Source organism: Phyllopteryx taeniolatus, chromosome 19 (assembly GCF_024500385.1).
Source record: "Phyllopteryx taeniolatus isolate TA_2022b chromosome 19, UOR_Ptae_1.2, whole genome shotgun sequence".
Lineage (NCBI taxonomy): Eukaryota > Metazoa > Chordata > Actinopteri > Syngnathiformes > Syngnathidae > Phyllopteryx > Phyllopteryx taeniolatus.
Window position 1 is genome coordinate 16243729 of NC_084520.1, and position 19311 is coordinate 16263039.

General features: G+C 44.4%; 1 protein-coding gene and 1 long non-coding RNA gene across 9 annotated transcripts; one reads left to right on the forward strand and one right to left on the reverse strand.

Annotated features, from left to right (window-relative positions):
• Window positions 1-483: 483 nt before the first annotated feature.
• Window positions 484-19001, forward strand: msh2 (mutS homolog 2 (E. coli)). Of its 2 annotated transcripts, XM_061756977.1 has the most exons (16): window positions 494-990; window positions 1119-1267; window positions 2038-2307; window positions 3127-3273; window positions 3907-4056; window positions 4124-4257; window positions 10605-10804; window positions 12075-12184; window positions 12777-12900; window positions 13160-13310; window positions 13390-13487; window positions 13730-13978; window positions 15012-15216; window positions 15286-15533; window positions 17269-17438; window positions 18063-19001. In XM_061756977.1, the coding sequence occupies exons 1-16, from the start codon at window positions 783-785 to the stop codon at window positions 18237-18239; spliced, it is 2790 nt and encodes a 929-aa protein (XP_061612961.1). In that variant the 5' UTR covers window positions 494-782; the 3' UTR covers window positions 18240-19001. The 2 variants fall into 2 exon arrangements, 1 of the variants encoding a protein (XP_061612961.1); XR_009785745.1 differs by lacking the exons at window positions 17269-17438; window positions 18063-19001 and having other exon boundaries at window positions 484-990; window positions 13750-13978; window positions 15286-15425.
• On the reverse strand, window positions 4104-10535 carry LOC133469670 (uncharacterized). Of its 7 annotated transcripts, none has more exons than XR_009785749.1 (4): window positions 9402-10530; window positions 8423-8496; window positions 6414-8211; window positions 4104-4241 (listed from the first exon to the last, which is right to left on the reverse strand). It is a non-coding gene; the product is annotated as an uncharacterized LOC133469670 (long non-coding RNA). The 7 variants fall into 7 exon arrangements; XR_009785752.1 differs by having other exon boundaries at window positions 6414-7071; window positions 7182-8496; window positions 9077-9408; XR_009785751.1 differs by having other exon boundaries at window positions 6414-6865; window positions 7002-8496; window positions 9077-9408.
• Window positions 19002-19311: the final 310 nt, after the last annotated feature.

Consider the following 19311-nt stretch of genomic DNA (forward strand, 5'->3'; position numbering starts at 1 on the left):
GGCGGGGTACACCCTGAACTGGTTGCCAGCCAATCGCAGGGCACACATAAACAAACAACCATTCGCACTCACATTCAGACCCAGGGGCAATTTAGAGACTCCAATTAACCTACAAGGCATGTTTTTGGGATGTGGGAGAAAACCAGAGTGCCCGGTGAAAACCCACGCAGGCACGGGGAGAACATGCAAACTCCACACAACTGGGAGGCAGACGCTCTAACCAGTCGTCCACTGTGCCGCCTGTCATTCATCCGTTCCAGAAAAGAGAAAAAGAAACATTTTTTTTCTTTTTAATAATAGCACTTTAGTATTGTACTTAAAAACATTGTGTTCATGACATAATTAAGTAGAATTACATAGAATCCTATTGCCGATGGACCAAGTGATTGAGGCGTGAAGTTGCACCAATATTAATCAATAAAGTTGAAAAATTAAGTGAAGGTAAGCTATTGTTTTGTAGCTAACTTTTCCAAGTCCTTGTGTCGTGGGGTTTGCAATTCTGTTGCAGGTCGTTGACCGGTCTCATCTACCGTACATTTGAGCTCGCGAAGGCCTTTTCCACGCTGAAGTACGTGTGACGTCATGATGAAAATGAGAGTTGTGAGACAGGATGATAAAACGTACAAATAATTTGTTCTTGAACACAATTACTAACAATTTAACGTGATTTAATAATAAAAAAAGAAAAGAAAAAGATCAAATAAATACGTTTCTGACTGAAACAAATAAACCGCCGCGTCACTTCCTGTTTGGAGTCTTGTGCAGCGGCGGGAGATTCCAGCATGGCGGTGCAGCCCAAACAAAACCTCTCCATGGACAGCGCGGCCGAGCACGGCTTCCTCAACTTCTTCTTCTCTATGCCGGACAAGCCAGACACCACGTTCCGCATCTTCGACCGCAGCGACTACTACACGGTCCACGGGAAAGACGCCGCATTCGCCGCGAAGGAAGTTTTCAAGACGAACGGCGTCATCAAGCACTTGGGTTCCGGTAGGCTGGGTGTAGCTTAGCCGTAGGTAGCCACATGCTAACATGCCGAATGGGCTAGCTTTTGTGTTTTAAGCTTCTGAATGATGGAAATACCTTCATATTTCCCCCTTCCATGCGTCTTTCGCCAGGGAGTCGTAAATTGGAAAGTGTGGTTCTGAGCAAGCTCAACTTTGAGGCTTTTGTGAGGGATTTGCTCCTGGTCAGGCAGTACCGCGTCGAGGTGTACAAGAACCAAAGCAAGAGCAGCAAGGAGCACGACTGGAAGATTGAGTACAAGGTTTGTGGTTTTCTATAGAACTATTACATTGCTGTGACAATTCAAGTCTCCTCACTGGAAGAATAAAGGATCTGTCTCGATTCTTATTTCTAATCTAATCTATTAGGTACACCTATTATGGCTAATGAGAGACAATACAAGGATTTTGCAATTCAAACATATGTGGCCTCCTTTGACATTGTGAAAGAGGTCTTCGCTGACAATTCCGAGCATTTTTGTACTCGGAGTGGCCCAGAGCTCATACCGAGAGCTCTTTCTCGTGTTTTAAAATGAAATCTCTATTTTTCTCCCCACAAAAATCTGGTTTACAAATGTGCTTTTTCCCTTGATACTAACAAACTCAATAGTGTCCGTTAACTCATCTGCAGATGGGAGAAAGATGTTATTGGTACATAAGTTGTGAACGACAGCACAATACACAAATGAAACTGAAATTTAAAATGATGCATGGGGCACTATTACATTGAAGCATGAAATCATAGAAAAATATGATCAAGGTGTGTGTTTAGTCAACATGGCGAAACAGTACGAGCGTAGTGCTTCTACGATATGTACTATTCTGAAGCGGGAGGAGTAGATAGAGGCTGTAACGCTTGCCAAGGGCGTTAAAATGATTTCTAAGCTGCAGACCTTTGTCCTTGAAACGATAAAGAAGCTGCTGAACAGCATTAATAAATATTGAATTAATACCTCTTATATTGAACTTGATTATATCTGTAAAGGCAGACTTCTGTATATTGAATTGTTGTGCCCTATCCCGATCCACATAGGCCTCTCCAGGAAACCTCACCCAGTTCGAGGAGATCTTGTTTGGCGGCGAAAATGGCGCGGAAGGCTTCGCAGGCGTTGTAGCAGTGCGCGTCGCAGCTGGGGTGGTGGGCGTGGGCTACGTGGACGCGGCGCAACGCACCATGGGCGTGTGCGAGTTCCCCGACAACGAGGTCTTCTCCAACCTGGAGTCGCTTCTGGTCCAGGTCGGTCCCAAAGAGTGTCTCCTCGCTCAGGGGGAGAACAGCGCTGACGGCAACAAGCTACGGGAGGTTTGTTTGTCTTCAAATGCCTTTTGTACAGTTTTCAATTTTTGTTTCATTTCTGAGGTGATTTTGTATGTTCACCCTAAACCATGAAAATCCAGCTGACCAAATTAATTCCAGTCAAGGTCTTGGGGAAAGAAAAATACAATATATATATATATATATATATATAAAAAAAAAGATACTGTACACTGTTAAAAAAAAGTGATCCAACACAATAAAAAAATATACGGTTGAATAAAAAAAACTATACCAAAAAATGTAACATGATTCAATAAAAAAAAAATACAATATAAAAATACACTACAAAATAAAAAAATGTATGCAATATAAAAAATACAAAATAATACGATGCAAAATAAAGATATGCAATATAAACAATATGATGCACTCCAACAAACTACAGTATAGGACCGACCAACAAAACATTTCAGTGTTAATGGTAAAAAGCTCCCCAAGTGCCTAAATATGTACAAAAAAATTGAAGAAAATGTAAAATAATCAATTTGTAAAACAAAAAAAATACAGTAGATATCAAAGAAGATTTCAAAAACACATCTTCTTTGACTTGTGCAAAAATAGTTTATGTAAACATTTGCAACACATAACCAAGCAGCTTTTTCCATTTTATTCTTTTAAAGCACTGCTAGGCTGCCTTGCGGCCAACCACTCGCTCCACTCGTGAGTTGGTCTCAATTTACCTTTTGTCGACTGAAATGGCAGCGCCCGACAGCCAGCTTGAGAGAGCACAAAGACGCCATTGTGTCACGACCGCAATCTACATGCTCAGTAAAGACTTTGTCTGGGGTGGTGGGTGCTGTGCAGGTGGTGCAGCGCGGCGGCCTGCTTGTCTCGGACAGGAAGCGAGCCGAGTTCAGTGGCAAGGACTTGGTCCAGGACCTGAACAGGCTGCTGAGAGCCAAACGTGGAGAGACGGTGGCCAGCAACACCCTCCCCGAGCTGGACAAACGGGTGAGGGCCGCCGTTTCCATCGATGCTGGGAAGTGTCCCACTTGGAGCCTTTCTGGTCCAATCTGAAAATGTTGTAAACAATAAACATAAACACCCACATTTATTTATAGAGCACATTTTTTTTTAGAATTGAGCGTTCCACAGATTAGCTCATTGATTAATTGAGAATCAGACAATAACAATTGTGCGTTATTTAACATAATGTGCATGTGAGATGAATTTGTCAACGGAGGGTGTGATCGATTGCTGAGTGAACTTGTCAACTGGACGCCATTGGTTGTTAGGTGAACTTTATCAACGTTGGATGCCATCGGTTGTTTGGGGAACTTGTCAGTGGATGATGTGATCGATTGTTGGGTGAATTTGTCAATGGGGCGGTGCGAGTATTTTTGACGCGATCTTCTCGACAGGCTGCGATTTGTTGCTTGGAACACCTGGTAACAGTGGCGTTGTGGCGGTGGTGTTTTATTTTTTTTGCACGCTTGTCGATGGGGTTGAAGTGCACTTGCTTGTTCGCGAGCTTGTCAACTTTGGATGGTGGTCCATTACACTTTTCCATGTAATAATGTCAAATGTAATTGGAGTGTTTTTTTTTTTTCTGCACGAGACCTATTGCTTTGCTTTCCCGTGCAGGTGGCCATGTCCTGCTTGGCCGCAGTGGTGCGCTACCTGGAGCTGCTCTCCGACGAGTCCAACTTCAACTCCTTCAGCCTGACCTCAATGGAGCTGGGTCAGTACATGAGGCTGGACAACGCTGCCGTCAGGGCGCTCAACCTCTTCCAGGTGGGCCGCACCACTCGCTTAGGTTATTCTTGTTCCACCTATTCATGACACCGTTGCCTTCCCGCAGGGTGCACCCGACGACACCAGCGGTGCCCACTCGTTGGCCGGTCTGCTGAACAAGTGCCGCACGCCTCAGGGACAGCGGCTGGTCAACCAGTGGATCAAACAGCCGCTCCTAGACAAAACTAAAATAGAGGAGAGGTAATCCAGTTACTCTTTTCTGGCACTGGTGCCCTTCTGTGGTGACATCGCAAATTCCTTAGTACTGTAGGAACCGGAACATCCACCACAAATCGGACCTCGTCTTACTCAATCGGGTCGCATCCTAATAGTCAATGAAGAGTGTGAATTTACAAAACTGTGGATCCGGGTGGCTAATTGATCAGTAAAGTTTCTTATTGAGGCCTAAAGTTACCTTACTCTTATTTTGGAAGATGCAAGGTAGGGACGGGACCATTTTGGCATCATAGAGGGGAGCGCTTTTTACCTTAGAGGATATACGCGCTCCCAGCGCTGGCACTCACCCTCCAGATTGTCAATAGTCATCAGCTGGTAGGCACAAGTCGACTCGAACGTAGTAGCAGCAGCAAAATTTTCCTCCTTCCAGTGTCCTTTCCCCCAGCTCGTAATTCAACTCTAGGGCCCCTGTTGGCTTCACGGCCCTCTTTGCCGGGTGTCCTTCTTTGCTTTCGCTAATATGCCGTAACTAACTGTTTGCCTAATTCCCAATATTACATCTGGCAAATTATCCAGCTAGGACGCCTGTGTCCTGTCATAAACAATTTGGTGCCAGTTCCCTGCGATTTTAGAGCTCTGGGGCACCAAAGGACTTCCCAGATTCTCCAGTCTCTTATTAATCTATATATTGTGCTTTACTATTACCCTTTTTTGTTAAATAAAAAGTAGCTCTACGATTGACCACAAATTATTGGAATCAACCTGATTTGGGAGACAGAATGCAAATAAATAAAGCTCCTCAAAATGGACTTGCTAGACAGATGGAAAAATCCTCTTTTGTCTTCCCTGCTCTAATCAGAATCAGAATCAGAATCATCTTTATTTGCCAAGTATGTCCAAAACACACAAGGAATTTGTCTCCGGTAGTTGGAGCTCTAATGTTGAATCTTGGGAGACAATCAAACAGATGAATCCTCATACCATATTAGTCATTCTCAAAGACATGTACTCCGCATAATTTCCCTTGTACATGTTGCAAATTAGGCACAGTCTCATGACGTATGTAGCGTAAGTAGCAACTCAACTTGACACCTCTGGCACATCCGCCCACTTCTGTGAATGGAAAGGATTGCATTCGCTATGCTGTATTAATAGTCACTATACTGTACTATACTGTCAACTCAATATTGTAAGGATGTCTTTAGTTGGCTGGTGTCCCTCGGGTAATTTTCTTAATCCGGTTGGCCACAAACAGGAACCTCTATGTATATCTACTTACAAACATGACAGACTCTCTTTATATTCCCAATTATTACAGTCTTCCAGCCGCCAAAAAGGAAAAATGACTCCCTCTGACACGCAAGTTAACACATCTTTCATTACTTTGCAACCTATGTCAAAGCTCCTCTTCTCGCCTTGACAACCTTGACCAAAGCCAGCGTATGCGTTAATGTGCTTCTCACGATCCTCTATCATTTCACGTGCTCTCTAAGCATCCATCCATGCATTGCGGGCGTGCCGGAGCCCATCCCAGCTATCATCGGGCAGGAGGCGGGGTACACCCTGAAGTGGTTGCCAGCCAATCGCAGGGCACATACAAACAAACAACCATTCAGAATCAGAATCATCTTTATTTGCCAAGTATGTCCAAAACACACAAGGAATTTGTCTCCGGTGGTTGGAGCCGCTCTAGTAAAAACTGACAGTCAATTTACAGAAGACTTTGGAGACAGAGACATTGACAAAAAACAATTGTGCAAAAAGATGCAGAGTCCTCTAGCACTTAGAGCAGTTCGAATGACTAATATTGCAATAGACCGGTGCAATGACCATTGTGCAAGGTTTATGCGGTTTAAAGTGACGAGTAGTGCGATCATCTGGGACAATGGTGGTTGTGCAAATGTTACAGATACTCCTCTATCAGTGTGCAAAAGGAGCAGATGCTGCTCTGGCATGAGTGGCCAGTATATGCAAATAGTGCAGCATGGCGAGACAACTACAGTGAGTGCACGAGTAATACATAATTGGCCCCACAGAAATGTGACAACCAACTCAAGTCAAAAAATTGCCAGCTTGTTGTAATGGAATTATAGGTTAGGTGTTTAAGAAGTTGATTGCAAGAGGGAAGAAGCTGTTGGAATGTCTACTAGTTCTAGTTTGCATTGATCGGTAGCGCCTACCTGAGGGAAGGAGCTGGAAGAACTGGTGACCGGGGTGCGGAGGGTGCGAGAGGATTTTGCACGCCCTTGTCTTAGTTCTGGCAGCCTTATGCCTTGGACTGGGACCACCATTGTCGGTTCAGTCCATTACCGCCACATCATTCTGGCATCGGCCCATCTCAGTGTGTTGCGGTTCCCCCTTCGTTGTAGGGCCAACGCGAAAATCACAAAAAAACACAAAAATGTTTTACCTTGCGCAGAAGATCAGGGTGCCACCAAAAGCGCAGCTTGTACAGCATTGACACACAACTCTCATGTGTTGGGGCGTGTGCTTCCTCAACCACTAACCACATGAACTTTCCTGTAGTTAAGACCAGTCTCCTCGGGCCACCCCGAGGGACAAGGCGCAGCTTCTCCTTGTCGTCATACTCACGTTTGTCTTCCTTTGGCGCCACGCACTACATCAACTGTTACTGCAGGGAGAAAGGCAATTAACTGATCCTGTTTAACAAAATAATTTCCTCCCTCGTCCATTTGATAGCGTGCTACATTTTTTGAAAATGTAGCCGCAGCATCAGCCGCACCATGAATAAATAGTAACACTCTGACCTTCAGATAACTCCAGTGCCCTGCACATGGCCAGCAGTTCTGCAGCTCGAGCGGAGGGTTTCATAAAATCCTTTGTGGACCAAAGCGTTTGGAATTCAGTATTTGGGTCTCCGCGATGTCTTCAGCGGCCACTCGTTTACAGGGATACTACGGAACGTTAACAAAAGCAGTCGGGTCTACCTCGAACGTTACCGAAGTCACGGATGCACATAGACCCCCATCTGTAGGCCGTGAGTCCGGCAGCGAATTCAACAGCTGTGCGGCGTCCTCATGGTCCGAGAGCTCTCTGCCATGGAATCGCGCCAAAGTGACATGCTCCAATATTCCCCGCCCGCCGTGGCACCCTGAATTCAAAAACATTCAGTACTAGGAGAGTACAACACATTGAGTTATTTGACCTTGTTGCCAATCATTTGCCAAATGACATTTCCTTACCATCCGTCCCAGTTGTCAGGCTTCATGACCTAGTGCAAGTGGAAGTGAAATGTGTGGAAAAGATGTGAAACTCATCATAAACCACTCACTCTGCTCTGGCGTCAAAGTGGAGGCAGCTGCCACACCTTGCTTCCCTATGTAAATACCTGAACAGTTTTCATCCTGTATTGACTCAAAGGCTTGTCTGTAAACAAAATCGTCATTTTTATCATAGTGCAGTGTGAGATGGAGGGGATCGAGCGGAGGGCTGTCGGAGGCAAGATAGTCGATTCAGGGCTTCCGCTTTAAGTCGGGCCCAATATATGTCAGCGGTCGCTTCCGGAACGTCATGTTGCACCATGTTCCACCCGGCGGACAATTTTCCACTCTCAGTTCATCACGGTCCCATCTGGGAACCGTATCGTCAGTCCGTCCGGGCTGCAAAGGATGGTAGCCCTGGTTTTGATGAGCAGATCTCTGTAGCCTCCTCTTTGGGGTGGGGCCTCTCCGGGTCCCACTGGAGGTCTCTGTCGCATCAGTCTGGGAGCATTACATTGACGCTACCAGTGTTCGCACTGACCACAGTATGAGCGCTTCCCCTGCCCCCGTTGGTGTATCCCCTGTCAAGACTCCCGCCTCGTCCCCTCGTTGACCCCTACGCCATCCACATCTGCTTTTCTGCTTCCATTTATTGATAATTTTTTTTTGTTCAATGGCCACTTTGCGGGCCTGGGCCAATTGTAACTTCAAAAGTTGTTCCTGCATGTCCTTTACCTCGTCTGATGATTTGTCTTGTCTGTCGACAAAAAGTTTCAAATGGTGAGACGCGTGACGATTAAAGTAGCTATCTCCCCCTTCCGTGAGGTCAGGGTCCTAACTTCAGCTGGCAATGTGTCAAGCAAAGCAATTCTATAAATAACATTTGCCTCCCTTAAACAGGAAGGCTGTGACCTTGTCTTATCTGTCCAAATACTTATGCAATGTTCGAAGTGAGAACTGGGACCCACGATAGGTTTGAAGTCCGGGTGCCTCGTCACCGTCGGCTACGAGGGCGGGATCATGTCACGGATGACTGCAAACACTGGAGGAGCAAAAGGGGCATATACAATTTCAGGTTTGATATTATTCGGACCAGACCGTGTCAAAATATCATCCGATGAATGAACCGAAATCAATCTCCCTACGTCAGCACACCACGCCAGGCTCATGCTGTCCCACACACTTCTAAATCCTGCTTGTTTCCTTCTCTTTCAATCCACAAATCCTCCAGTGACTTCTGGTAATCTCTCCGACACATATCGCATTCATTACCTCTACACTCGACTGTCCAATTCACACCGCAGGGTTTTGGTGGCACACTCATCTTGTTCTAAATCGGTTTTTGGGGGTCCCAAAATCCCCAACGTCTACCGAAACGTTACAATTTGAAACCGCGTCCGATTTCAAGTCAGTCTACGACGGGACGAGTCGGTACCTCGTTCCCCTACTTTTTCCCAGGATCTCGTTATCCTGGTCGGGCAGGAACCTCGTTACCCTGACTTCCAATTAGCACGACAATAACAACACCACGTCCTAGTGACTATTGACAATGAAACAACTGTACCACAAGTCCCCCAAATTTGTGCAGAATTTGTGATTTAATCAAACAGGTTTCCGCTCACCTTTATCTGGGAGATTGCAGTCCAATTGAATCCCCGTCCACTGCTCTGTCTTTTTATCTAATGCCCTTCCAGGATCACGTACGGGGGTCACCATTTGTAGGAACCGCAATTTTATAATCGCCTATTACTCTCGAGGTTCCGTGCGTGTTCGTTTTCGTGAAAGAACTACAATTATAACAGCGTGTTAAAAGTCAACCAATTTATTCCTGACAGAGGAATTATTCTTTACATTTTACAGAGCTCTGGTTCAGCAGCTACGCTTATCCTAGCCTCAGCAGACACAGCGCAGACCGAACAAAGCTATCTGTTCCGGCGCCCGACTTACACAATGTTTGAAAGAGGAAGTATGGAATCGCTGTGGTCAGATTGGTCCACGGTCCCATCTGACGTCGTCATTGCTCTGCAGAATGATGGCCATTTGCCGGTGGCTCCAGGCGCGGTTTACAGCAATCCCCCGCAGCCTTTGTCTTCTCTGACATCTTTTCTTTATGGCGTCCACGTGCACCCTGCTGGGCGCTTTCCTGCAACACACTCCCACGCCCTTATCTCATTTCCATTTTATACTATACTGCAATAAACACCCTTGTTTGCCCCCAGACCAGTTACACAATAAAACCCTTTAGTACAAGTGAGTCAAACTTTTTGGTTTTCATCACGGACCGCATTGCAGTTGTGGTCACCCCGTGGCCAGTTCGAACAGTGAAAGCACATAAATGTGCCAAAAATCCTGGTTGGGTTCTTTTCCATGCTTTAATGTTTTACATTTTTACAGTAAAGGGATCAAAAGGCCAAACAAACTGCTTGTCTTTTGTGTAAACAGGGTGAGATTGAATGAAAGTTAGTCTAACAGCAGCATCTTATTTTTGTGTGTGTGAGATCAATAGTTTCTCTTCTTTTAAGGGAATGTGGGAATTAGACAAGCACCACAGTCCAGCGTGTGACTTGAGCACGAGGCAGTTACGTGTCTTGTCTGATATAATATGTTGTGTGGGAACGCCAATAATCCAAATTACCTTACACAATTGCGCCTGCATTTGATCGGCATTTTTATCATGCAAAACCTTTTCAAGTTTTAGGTGCAAAATGAGAACAAAAAAGGCAAAACAGATATATTCAACGCACTCTGAATAGGCCTGTACTAGTGCCAATACTGCACGCCTGTACTTGGACTCATAAAAATGCTCCGATACTACAACACCGAGACCACTTCGACAGCCTGACGTGTACCAGATCCATACGATAAAGCAGATCATGGATGACAAATACCCCTTGGTACGTGAGGCATTTACAAATATGCTTATATTACCATTTCTGCCATTGTTTTTCATTCAAATCTTTTTGAAAACGTATGGCGTGTAAGTCAGAACATCAACTACAGTGTCGATAGTTAAGCTTTTTTTCTTCTTCTTTTTAACAGAAATCACGGGGAAAAAAAATGATGACTTTTGCAGGCCACATAAAATGATGTGAAGGATCGACTTTCGAAGCTAACTGATCCCAAGCCTTAACGAGGTTTTCCACCGTGCAGGCTGGACCTGGTGGAGAGTTTGGTGCGCGACTCGGAGCTGAGGCAGACGTGCCAGGAGGACCTTCTGCGGCGCTTCCCCGATCTCCAGCGTCTGGCCAAGAAGTTCCAACGCCACAGTGCCACCTTGCAGGACTGCTACCGCGTGCACCAGGCCGTTGGCCACATCCCTGCGCTCGTCGCCGTGCTGGAAAGATATTCGGGTACCAAACATCGCCCAGTGGAAACATCCATATTGTCCTCTTTTTAATCCTTAAAAGGTCCTAGTGACCTTTCACTTTTTTCACAGGGCTGAGCGATATGGTAGCATTTTATTGTCAGTCCTCAAGGCCTGAAAATAAAAACAAATATAAAATGTCCCCCCTGCTAGGATTTGCTGTATTTTTCCTAAAACCAAACACAGGCTTTTAATTTTTTCCCCCAGCATTAACTGTATCAACTTCCGTAAGTGTGTCCATAATTTGACACTGGTTGCTAAGCTACCGAACAGGAAGTAGCCTGGTGCCTTTTCTTGCAGTTTTGGATTTAAGGTTGTGCTTGTGATGAGGACGAGATGTGATACAAGTGAAGCGTGTACGGCTATGCTTTATTTTAAGGCAACATTTCTATTGTAAAAAATGCATTTCTACCACTTTTAACCGACCCGGTATATTCAACATAGTGGTGATCTCGGTCCACGATGGCCTAATATGTAATACTAACAAAACTGTCCCTGAACATAACATAAAGGTGCTGCCTCCGTACAAAATAAACTTTTGTCCATGAAAATGTAAACACAGTCCTGAATACAGAAATAGCGCTCCCAAGCACATGCAAGAGAAGTGCCTAGTGTTTGTTTTTTTGTTTTTTTGAAAGAAAAATAAGCCTGTTTTGCAACATCTGGCTTTAGGCATGCCACGTAACAAAACCATCTTTGCTATTTATACTATAGCTTACAAATACCATCTCCCCCCCCCCCGAGCTACATTTATGTGCAGCGATGGTATTTGTTCGATATTACGCAGCCGGGGGAAGTTTATTCCGTGCGGCTTCCACCATTGAAGTAGGTCAACAAATGGATAAATGACTGCTTTTCCCCCCCTTGTCATTGGGCATCCAATGTGCACAAAATAATGTGCAAATGATCCCACTAATGTTGTCTGAGCTTTTCCAGCTCACTTGTGTGCAGAGCAACATTTCTCTCAATTGGCTGCGTGTCTCCGTTTTGAAATGTCGAATAGGTTGGTCGCGCTACTCCCTTTGATTCGAAGTCCCTTTTGATCATACTTTGCAGTGGAGCGTTTATTGCTCTTTGTCTGATGCGGCAATTCACTTTCTGTCATACAACACAAAGCCGTCATTCGCGTTGATGATTCACAGCATGTCCGATGATGGTCATTTCTCTGAAAAATAAAGGGCGAGTAAAATAGTATGTCAATTAATGTCATAGATGTTTGCAATCGTCCTCATCCGCTGATTGTGTGCGTTTCCAAGGCAACCATCAGGTCCTGCTGGAGGCGGTTTTCATCTCCCCCCTCAGGGACCTGCAGAGTGACTTCAGCAAGTACCAGGAGATGATTGAGACCACATTGGACATGAACCAGGTGTGCGTTTCTCACACTTACCGAATTCTTAAAAATGAAATTGAAATGGATTATAATGCAGATCAAGATACGTTTTTAACATGCTTCAATCTGTGGTGAAGTTGCCCGAATAGTTTGCTTTTTAGGTCCAGGAATGTAATTGGAGCATCCCTCACGGACAACTTTTTCCTCAGTTTTAATTATGTGGCCATAAGAGTTTTTTTGTTGTTGTTTTTTTTTGGGGGGGGGGGGGGGGCACTGTCATCATGATAACTCAGGCATGCGTGAAACCTATTTCATTTGGAGTCCACCGAGGGCTGTTGGAAATGTACGATTTAATGATCCAACAAACTTCAATTATTGGATTCCAAAAATAGATTCTCAAAATAGACTCGAAGGATGAAGCTTTAGGGCCCAAATTCTTTGCTGACATTTGAAACTAATGGAGCCTCATGACAGGTTATTTAACCTCATAAGTGCTACTGTGGTAGTACGGTAACTATAGCAATACTTAGTTATCAGTAGCGTGGTCTCGATAGGTCATGTGCATTTCACCGCCCTGTTTCTTTTTTTTTGGGGAAATGTTACTTTAACTTTATTTGACATTGTTTAGATTGAGCACCATGAGTTCCTGGTGAAGGCCTCCTTTGATCCCGTGTTGAGTGAGCTGCGAGAGAAAATGGACGCCATGGAGAAGAGCATGCAGGCCGTGCTCAACGCCGCTGCCAAAGAGCTGGGTGACTACGCACGCACAAGCGCACGCACGCACGCACACACACACACACACACACACACACACACACACACACACATCCGCAGGTCATAAAAAGTCCATTAAAGTGTGCAGCAATCATGTGGCGAAGAGCCGAATAAATTCAAAATTCCTGGCCCTTCGGCAATCCCGAGGCTCGCGGTCAATTGTGTGACTTGTCCCAAATCGGTGTACAGGGTTCTATAAGCATGTGACGTTCGGAGTGTACTGTGACGCCGTCGCAGGTTTGGAGGCCGGCAAGACGGTGAAGCTGGAGTCGAGCGGCGTGCTGGGCTTCTACCTGCGCATCACCTGCAAGGAGGAGAAGAGCCTGAGGAACAACAAGAAGTTCACCATGCTGGACGTGCAGAAGAACGGTGTGCGCTTCACAAACAGGTGCGTGTGTGTGTGTGTGTGTGTGTTTCCACTTGCGTGCGTGTGCGTTTATGTGCATGGATCCGGCGTGTCTCCTCAGCAAGCTGAGTGCGCTCAACGAGGACTACGGGCGCAGCAGGGAGGAGTACGAGGAGGCGCAGAACGCCATCGTCAAAGAGATCATCAACATCGCCTCAGGTGCGAAATCCGTGGCATGTGCTCGTCATGCCAGCGCGCCAGGAAGTGATCAGCTGCGTGTGCGTGAATGCGGGCCGTCGCCCTCTTGAACTTTGACAGATTAATGAAATTTATGCAGCCATCCACTTTTCTTACTGCAGTTAATTTTTGTTGATTAGTTCTATTGTTCAAGGAACGATAGCATGACTATTTGTATGACGTCTCCATTTTATTTTGTATTTTTTTTTTAAAAATCAAATTAGGCTACGTGGATCCTTTGCAGGCGCTGGCCGACGCGGTGGCTTTGCTGGACGCGGTGGTCAGCTTCGCCACCGCGTCCGTCTCGGCCCCCGTGCCCTACGTGCGGCCGCGCCTGCTGCCCGACGGCCGGCGCCGCCGCCTGGAGCTGCGGCGGGCGCGCCACCCCTGCATGGAGACGGACGCCGACACGTGCTTCATCCCCAACGACGTCGCCTTCGTCCAGGGGGAGAAGAGCTTCTACATCATCACAGGTCAGCGAGCATGCTGTTGTTTTTATACTTCATTTTTTTACATTATAATAACATTTGCCTCCTCTCAAATAAAATAAAAAAAAAAAAAATTCTATTCTATGTAGACAAAAGTTTTGGGACAACCACTTATTGGATTGACAGGAAGTGTTATTTGTTGGCCCCTTTGGCGCTATCTCCATACATGCACAAATGTTTTTAAACAAATATATTAAAAGAAATTCTCCACACTGATGGCCTATAATATTTTCCAATAGAGCAAAACGATATTGGCCAAAAAAAAAAAAAAAAAGTCCAAAGGTCGTGCAAAAAAGTACTCTATAAATAAAATAAAATGGGTAAAGTCTTGTCTCGTATAAAAGGGGGACCCAAAAATGTAATTTTGGTTTGGTATGTTTGGTATTTTTTTAATTATTGTATTAAAAAAATCTAAATATTGTTTCTTCACGCAGAAAGCCTAAAAATATTTTTTTGCAAATATAGAAAAATGGGTACAAAATCTCATTTCACATAAAAATATCTCACAAAAATATGCACACACATACATAGATGCCTTTTTTAAAATTTAATAATAGATTCTTTTCTCCACTCAGGGTTATCCATTTTTAAATTGATAAAATAAAAAAAAATTGTTGCAATCCTTACTCCATAAAGATGACAGATTTTCTAAAAAAAATGTAGACAAAATCTATGCACCTATACATCAGAAATTTTACATATTTTTAGCATAAAAGTGAAAAACAATCTTTTGAAATAAAACAAAATATAGCTCTCCATATATTCCCATATATTTTTGTATGGAGTTGTTTACTATGTCAAGTTAAAATTTCAAAAGACATTTTCAATAATATTTTCTCCACATTGATGGTCTTAAAATAACGAAATGAATTCAAATAAACTCTCTGCCCCAGTAAAAATGTATTTGCAGGCTATCGCGCTTTATTCGAGCCGAGCTGAAACCTCATACTGACTTCCGGCCGAGAGTCATTGCTCAATTGTTATTCAAGTTTTTCTGTGGCCGTCATTTTGCCCTCAGGGCCAAACATGGGCGGGAAGTCGACGTACATCCGCCAGGTGGGCGTGGTCGCTTTGATGGCTCAAATCGGCTGCTTCGTGCCGTGCGAGGAGGCGGAGCTCAGCGTGATTGACAGCATCCTGGCCCGGGTGGGGGCAGGAGACAGCCAGGTGAAGGGAGTGTCCACCTTCATGTCCGAGATGCTGGAGACGGCCGCCATCTTGCGGTAGGATCGCGCCGTCTTTGCGCGCCGTCTCGCCCCCCCCGATCGTAACGTCGACGTTCTTCACCGAAGCTCGGCCACGGAGAAGTCGCTGGTCATCGTGGACGAGCTGGGCCGCGGCACGTCCACCTACGACGGCTTCGGGCTGGCCTGGGCCATCAGCGAGCACGTCGCCGCTGAGATCGGCTGCTTCTGTCTGTTCGCCACGCACTTCCACGAGCTGACGGCGCTGGCGGCGCAGCGGCCCACCGTGCGCAACCTGCACGTGACGGCGCTGACGTCGCACGACACGCTCACCATGCTCTACAGGGTCAAGCCGGGTCAGGACCTCGCAAGTTATCCTTCGTGTTTCTTTGTTAGTCGGCTTTTGACTGCCTTTCCTGGGGCGGCTCTGGAAACTTGGATCCATTTACGGTTGAGTGACTCAACAACAAACATCCGACCGAGTCCTGTCAACTGAAGGGCGTCATCTTCATGCCAAACGGGGGGAAAAAAAATCCCAAAATGCACAAAATTTCAATCAAATCAAGAAATCTAATAAACAAACAAACAAACAAACAAAATGATCAATAAAAACACAAACGTCAAAACAATTCAATACAATTAACATAAACATGACAAAAATATAACCAAAACGAATACAATGGAAAAAATGCATCTCATGCATAGTTTGTACTTGAATTGTTCAACGCAAAATCCATTTTTATCCGATACTTGAATAAGCGATCAGCTAATTGGTAGAGTAGTTCTAAAAATATTCGATAGCGGCCGCCGTTGTGTTAAAGTTCATCGTGTGCTTACAATGATAAAAACAAAAACGTCTGCTTCGTTCTAACTTTAAGATGACTTGGGTCTACTACTCAAATGTTGGTCGTTATTGTGGCACTTTGAGCGCAAAGTATTTTTTATTTTTAATTTTTTGGGTGCTACTTGAGATCAACTGTTGTAATGTATTTGAATTGAACAAGCAAGTTGCGTACCTTTTTTAGTTGTTTGTTTTTGTTTCTGTTCCGGATTGTTCCTCGTTTCTTTTCTTGTGGCGAGGCGACGCACACGGTATGTGTGAGCCCGCACTTCAAAGGGCGGCGCGTGACCCGGCGCAACGAAGCGCTCATCACAGGGCGCGCTTGTTCGTCCGGGGTCCCGCTGCGAATCGATGCTCCACTTGCGGCTCGCCGCTGACACAAGATTGCACGCGAACTCAAGGGAACACCTGCCCGAGACCGCGCGCAGCCGCTGCCGAGTCGATCTTCTAGGATTTTGCGAATCGTACTTGAAGGGGTGGGTGCAATTAGGGTACTGTAATGCCCTCGCATGCGGGCAAAGAGAGCCACAGTCACCGTTTATCAAATGCGACAAACAGTCGACGGGGAACACTCGCAAGGAGCTGCTGTGGGCCGCAACTCACGCCCGGACGCTCGCACTGAACTGACGGCAGCTTCCGATGTCACTTACTAGGCCACGCCCCTTAATGGGACACATCCAACACACGAATACTACAGTACGTACAGTAATGACACTTTATGAAATGAGTTTATTTCTTTAAATTCACTTCTTTTAAATAGATTGCTATTATTTATTAAAAACTTAACTAATTGATTTGTAGTGGGCTGGAATGGATTCATTGCAGCAAATTAAACTCAGAAGTCAAAAAAACAAAAGTATATATAATCAAAAGATAGTTATGGTTAGTAGCACAAAGTAATCCCCTTCGGCTGCGTTCATGCCTGGGTTGTGAATCATGCATTCACTTTTTTTGTTAAAATGTTTCGTTTTAATACATATAAGTTTTTAAATGAAAACATTTTTTAAAAATATATTTAAAAAAAAAAAAAAAAAAAAATCCACATTGAAGGAATTGCGGGATAGTTCTGATTTAGTAACAATGTTGAGCTCTATCTGTGACAAAGTTGTTTAAAAAATGTAATAAAAAGAAATAGTTATTGAAATTCACAAATATTTCTATCATTCCTTGATATCAAAACGAAAAAATATTCGGACTTTGGTTACAAAAGTCTGAAGAATGGCCATGTGTGGTGTGCGTCTTCCTTCCAGGTGTGTGCGACCAGAGTTTCGGGATCCACGTGGCCGAGTTGGCTCGTTTCCCGGCGTCGGTGGTCGCCATGGCGAAGGAGAAGGCCGAGGAGCTGGAGGAGTTTCAGGAGCCGGCTGCGTCCGCGAGGGGGGGCGGGTCCGAGGCCAAGAGACGGCGCAGCGAAAAACGGGTAAGTGCGCATCAACTGATCATAATCCCAATGCCAATAAACAGAATTATGACCACCATAGGAATAAAAAAAGAAAAAGTTTCCTACTTTCAAGGACATTTTTTATGTTACAAAAATCAGAATAAAGCTGTATATTAAATAAAAAAAAAAAAGTTGTAACCTTTACAAAAGCAAAAGGTTTCGCTGTGTTTTGTCAGGGTGAAACGTTGAGAGAATGACGGAGAATACAGTGAGTCTCTGCAAAGTGGCGGTTTGGCGTTTGTAAATTTGCCTATTCTCTACATTTTTGGGAGGGGGTGGGGTACTTCTCTGTTTTTATACGAAGACTGTAAAGTCCTATATTTTTGCAGGATGGCATCGTTCATCGACATTCTTAGTAGAGAAAGGCCTTTTGTTTGGAGAAACAACTACTTTATGCAGGGGATGTCACATGCATGTCGTGTGCTTTTAATTGTGAGGGAGGAATCATTTGAAAGAAAAAAGACAAACATTTTTTATTGATATTGTGACTGTAAATTAAAAATGACTCGGGCAATTATGCTATTACATATTATGTCGATATCTTTACCCGACTAGCTTATTTGTCACGGCCTCTCACTTCCGTCGTCCGTCTTGTCCCACCAGGTCGGACAAGACTTGATCCAGGACTTCCTGGAGGAAGCCAAGTCTCTTCCTGCCGCCGCCATGACGGAGGACGAGGTGAGGGTGGCGTTGCGGCGAATGAAGGAGGCGCTGCTCGCCAAAAACAACGAGTACGTCTCCGAGGTGCTAGCGCGATTGCTTCCTGTCACAACGTCCTGATTGAACTAACTCTCACCTCGTGTCGCCCATAGTACATTTATGTCCACCTTTTTTGACTTAAAATTGAAAAACCCACGTTATTTGTTGCCATTCAAAACAATTCTTTTTTGGTTCTGTTTCGGGGGAAAAAGATAGTCTAAAATAACAATAATACATTGAGTTTTTGAGAAACTCAAAGTGGAGCTACTGCTTTCTTTCCCCAAAACATTAGTTTTGTGTATAAAGGAAATAAACCCTTTGGCGGTGCATATTTTTTATTTTGGAAAAAGAACTGTAAAACATGTTCAATGTATATATATTTTTTTAACTCTTATCCAGACCTATGAATTTTTGTTATGGTAAAAGAAAAAAAACATTTCCCAATTCTTCCTTTTTTTTTGAAAAAACAAAGTTATTTTGGATATCGTTATCCTTATAGCATAGTTGCCGTAATAATTTTTAAGTTAATGTCACAATAAGAAATAAAAAATATATTTTTTTCTTTGTGTAGATTCTCAGTCCTCCAGATCATGGTCCTAAAGTTGAATTGAAGCAACAGGACGTTTTATTTTTTAGGGTGAATTTTTGTTTTTGTTTTCTGAAAACATTTAAATATGACTCAACTATGCTGTGCGGCTAAAGATATCCAATTAATTAAAAAAAAAAATTCCCTTTTCCCACAAAACCTTGTTTTTGACTGGATGGTGACGTTTATGTTTATCTCTAGCTGCTGAAGCGCTGACAGTATATTGGACAGTTTGTTAATAAAGCTTTGTTCCTGGATGTGCTTCAGCTTGAGATTTGAATCCGTTACTCTCAACTGTGACATTGGCGTCATTTTGTGGCATGAGGCGTTAAGAATCCATTCCATTTCTGAATCTTGAAAAAAGACAGCTGTATTTGCTGAGGTCCAACGAGGTGGCCAATCCCCCCAAAAATCTCTCCATCCATTTTTTTTTTTATAGCACTCATCCTCATTAGGGTTATGGGTGAGCGCCTATCCCAGCTATCATCGGGCAGGAGGCGGGGTACACACGGAACTGGTTGCCAGCCAATCACAGGGCGCCACCAAAACAATCACCCCTGAATATAA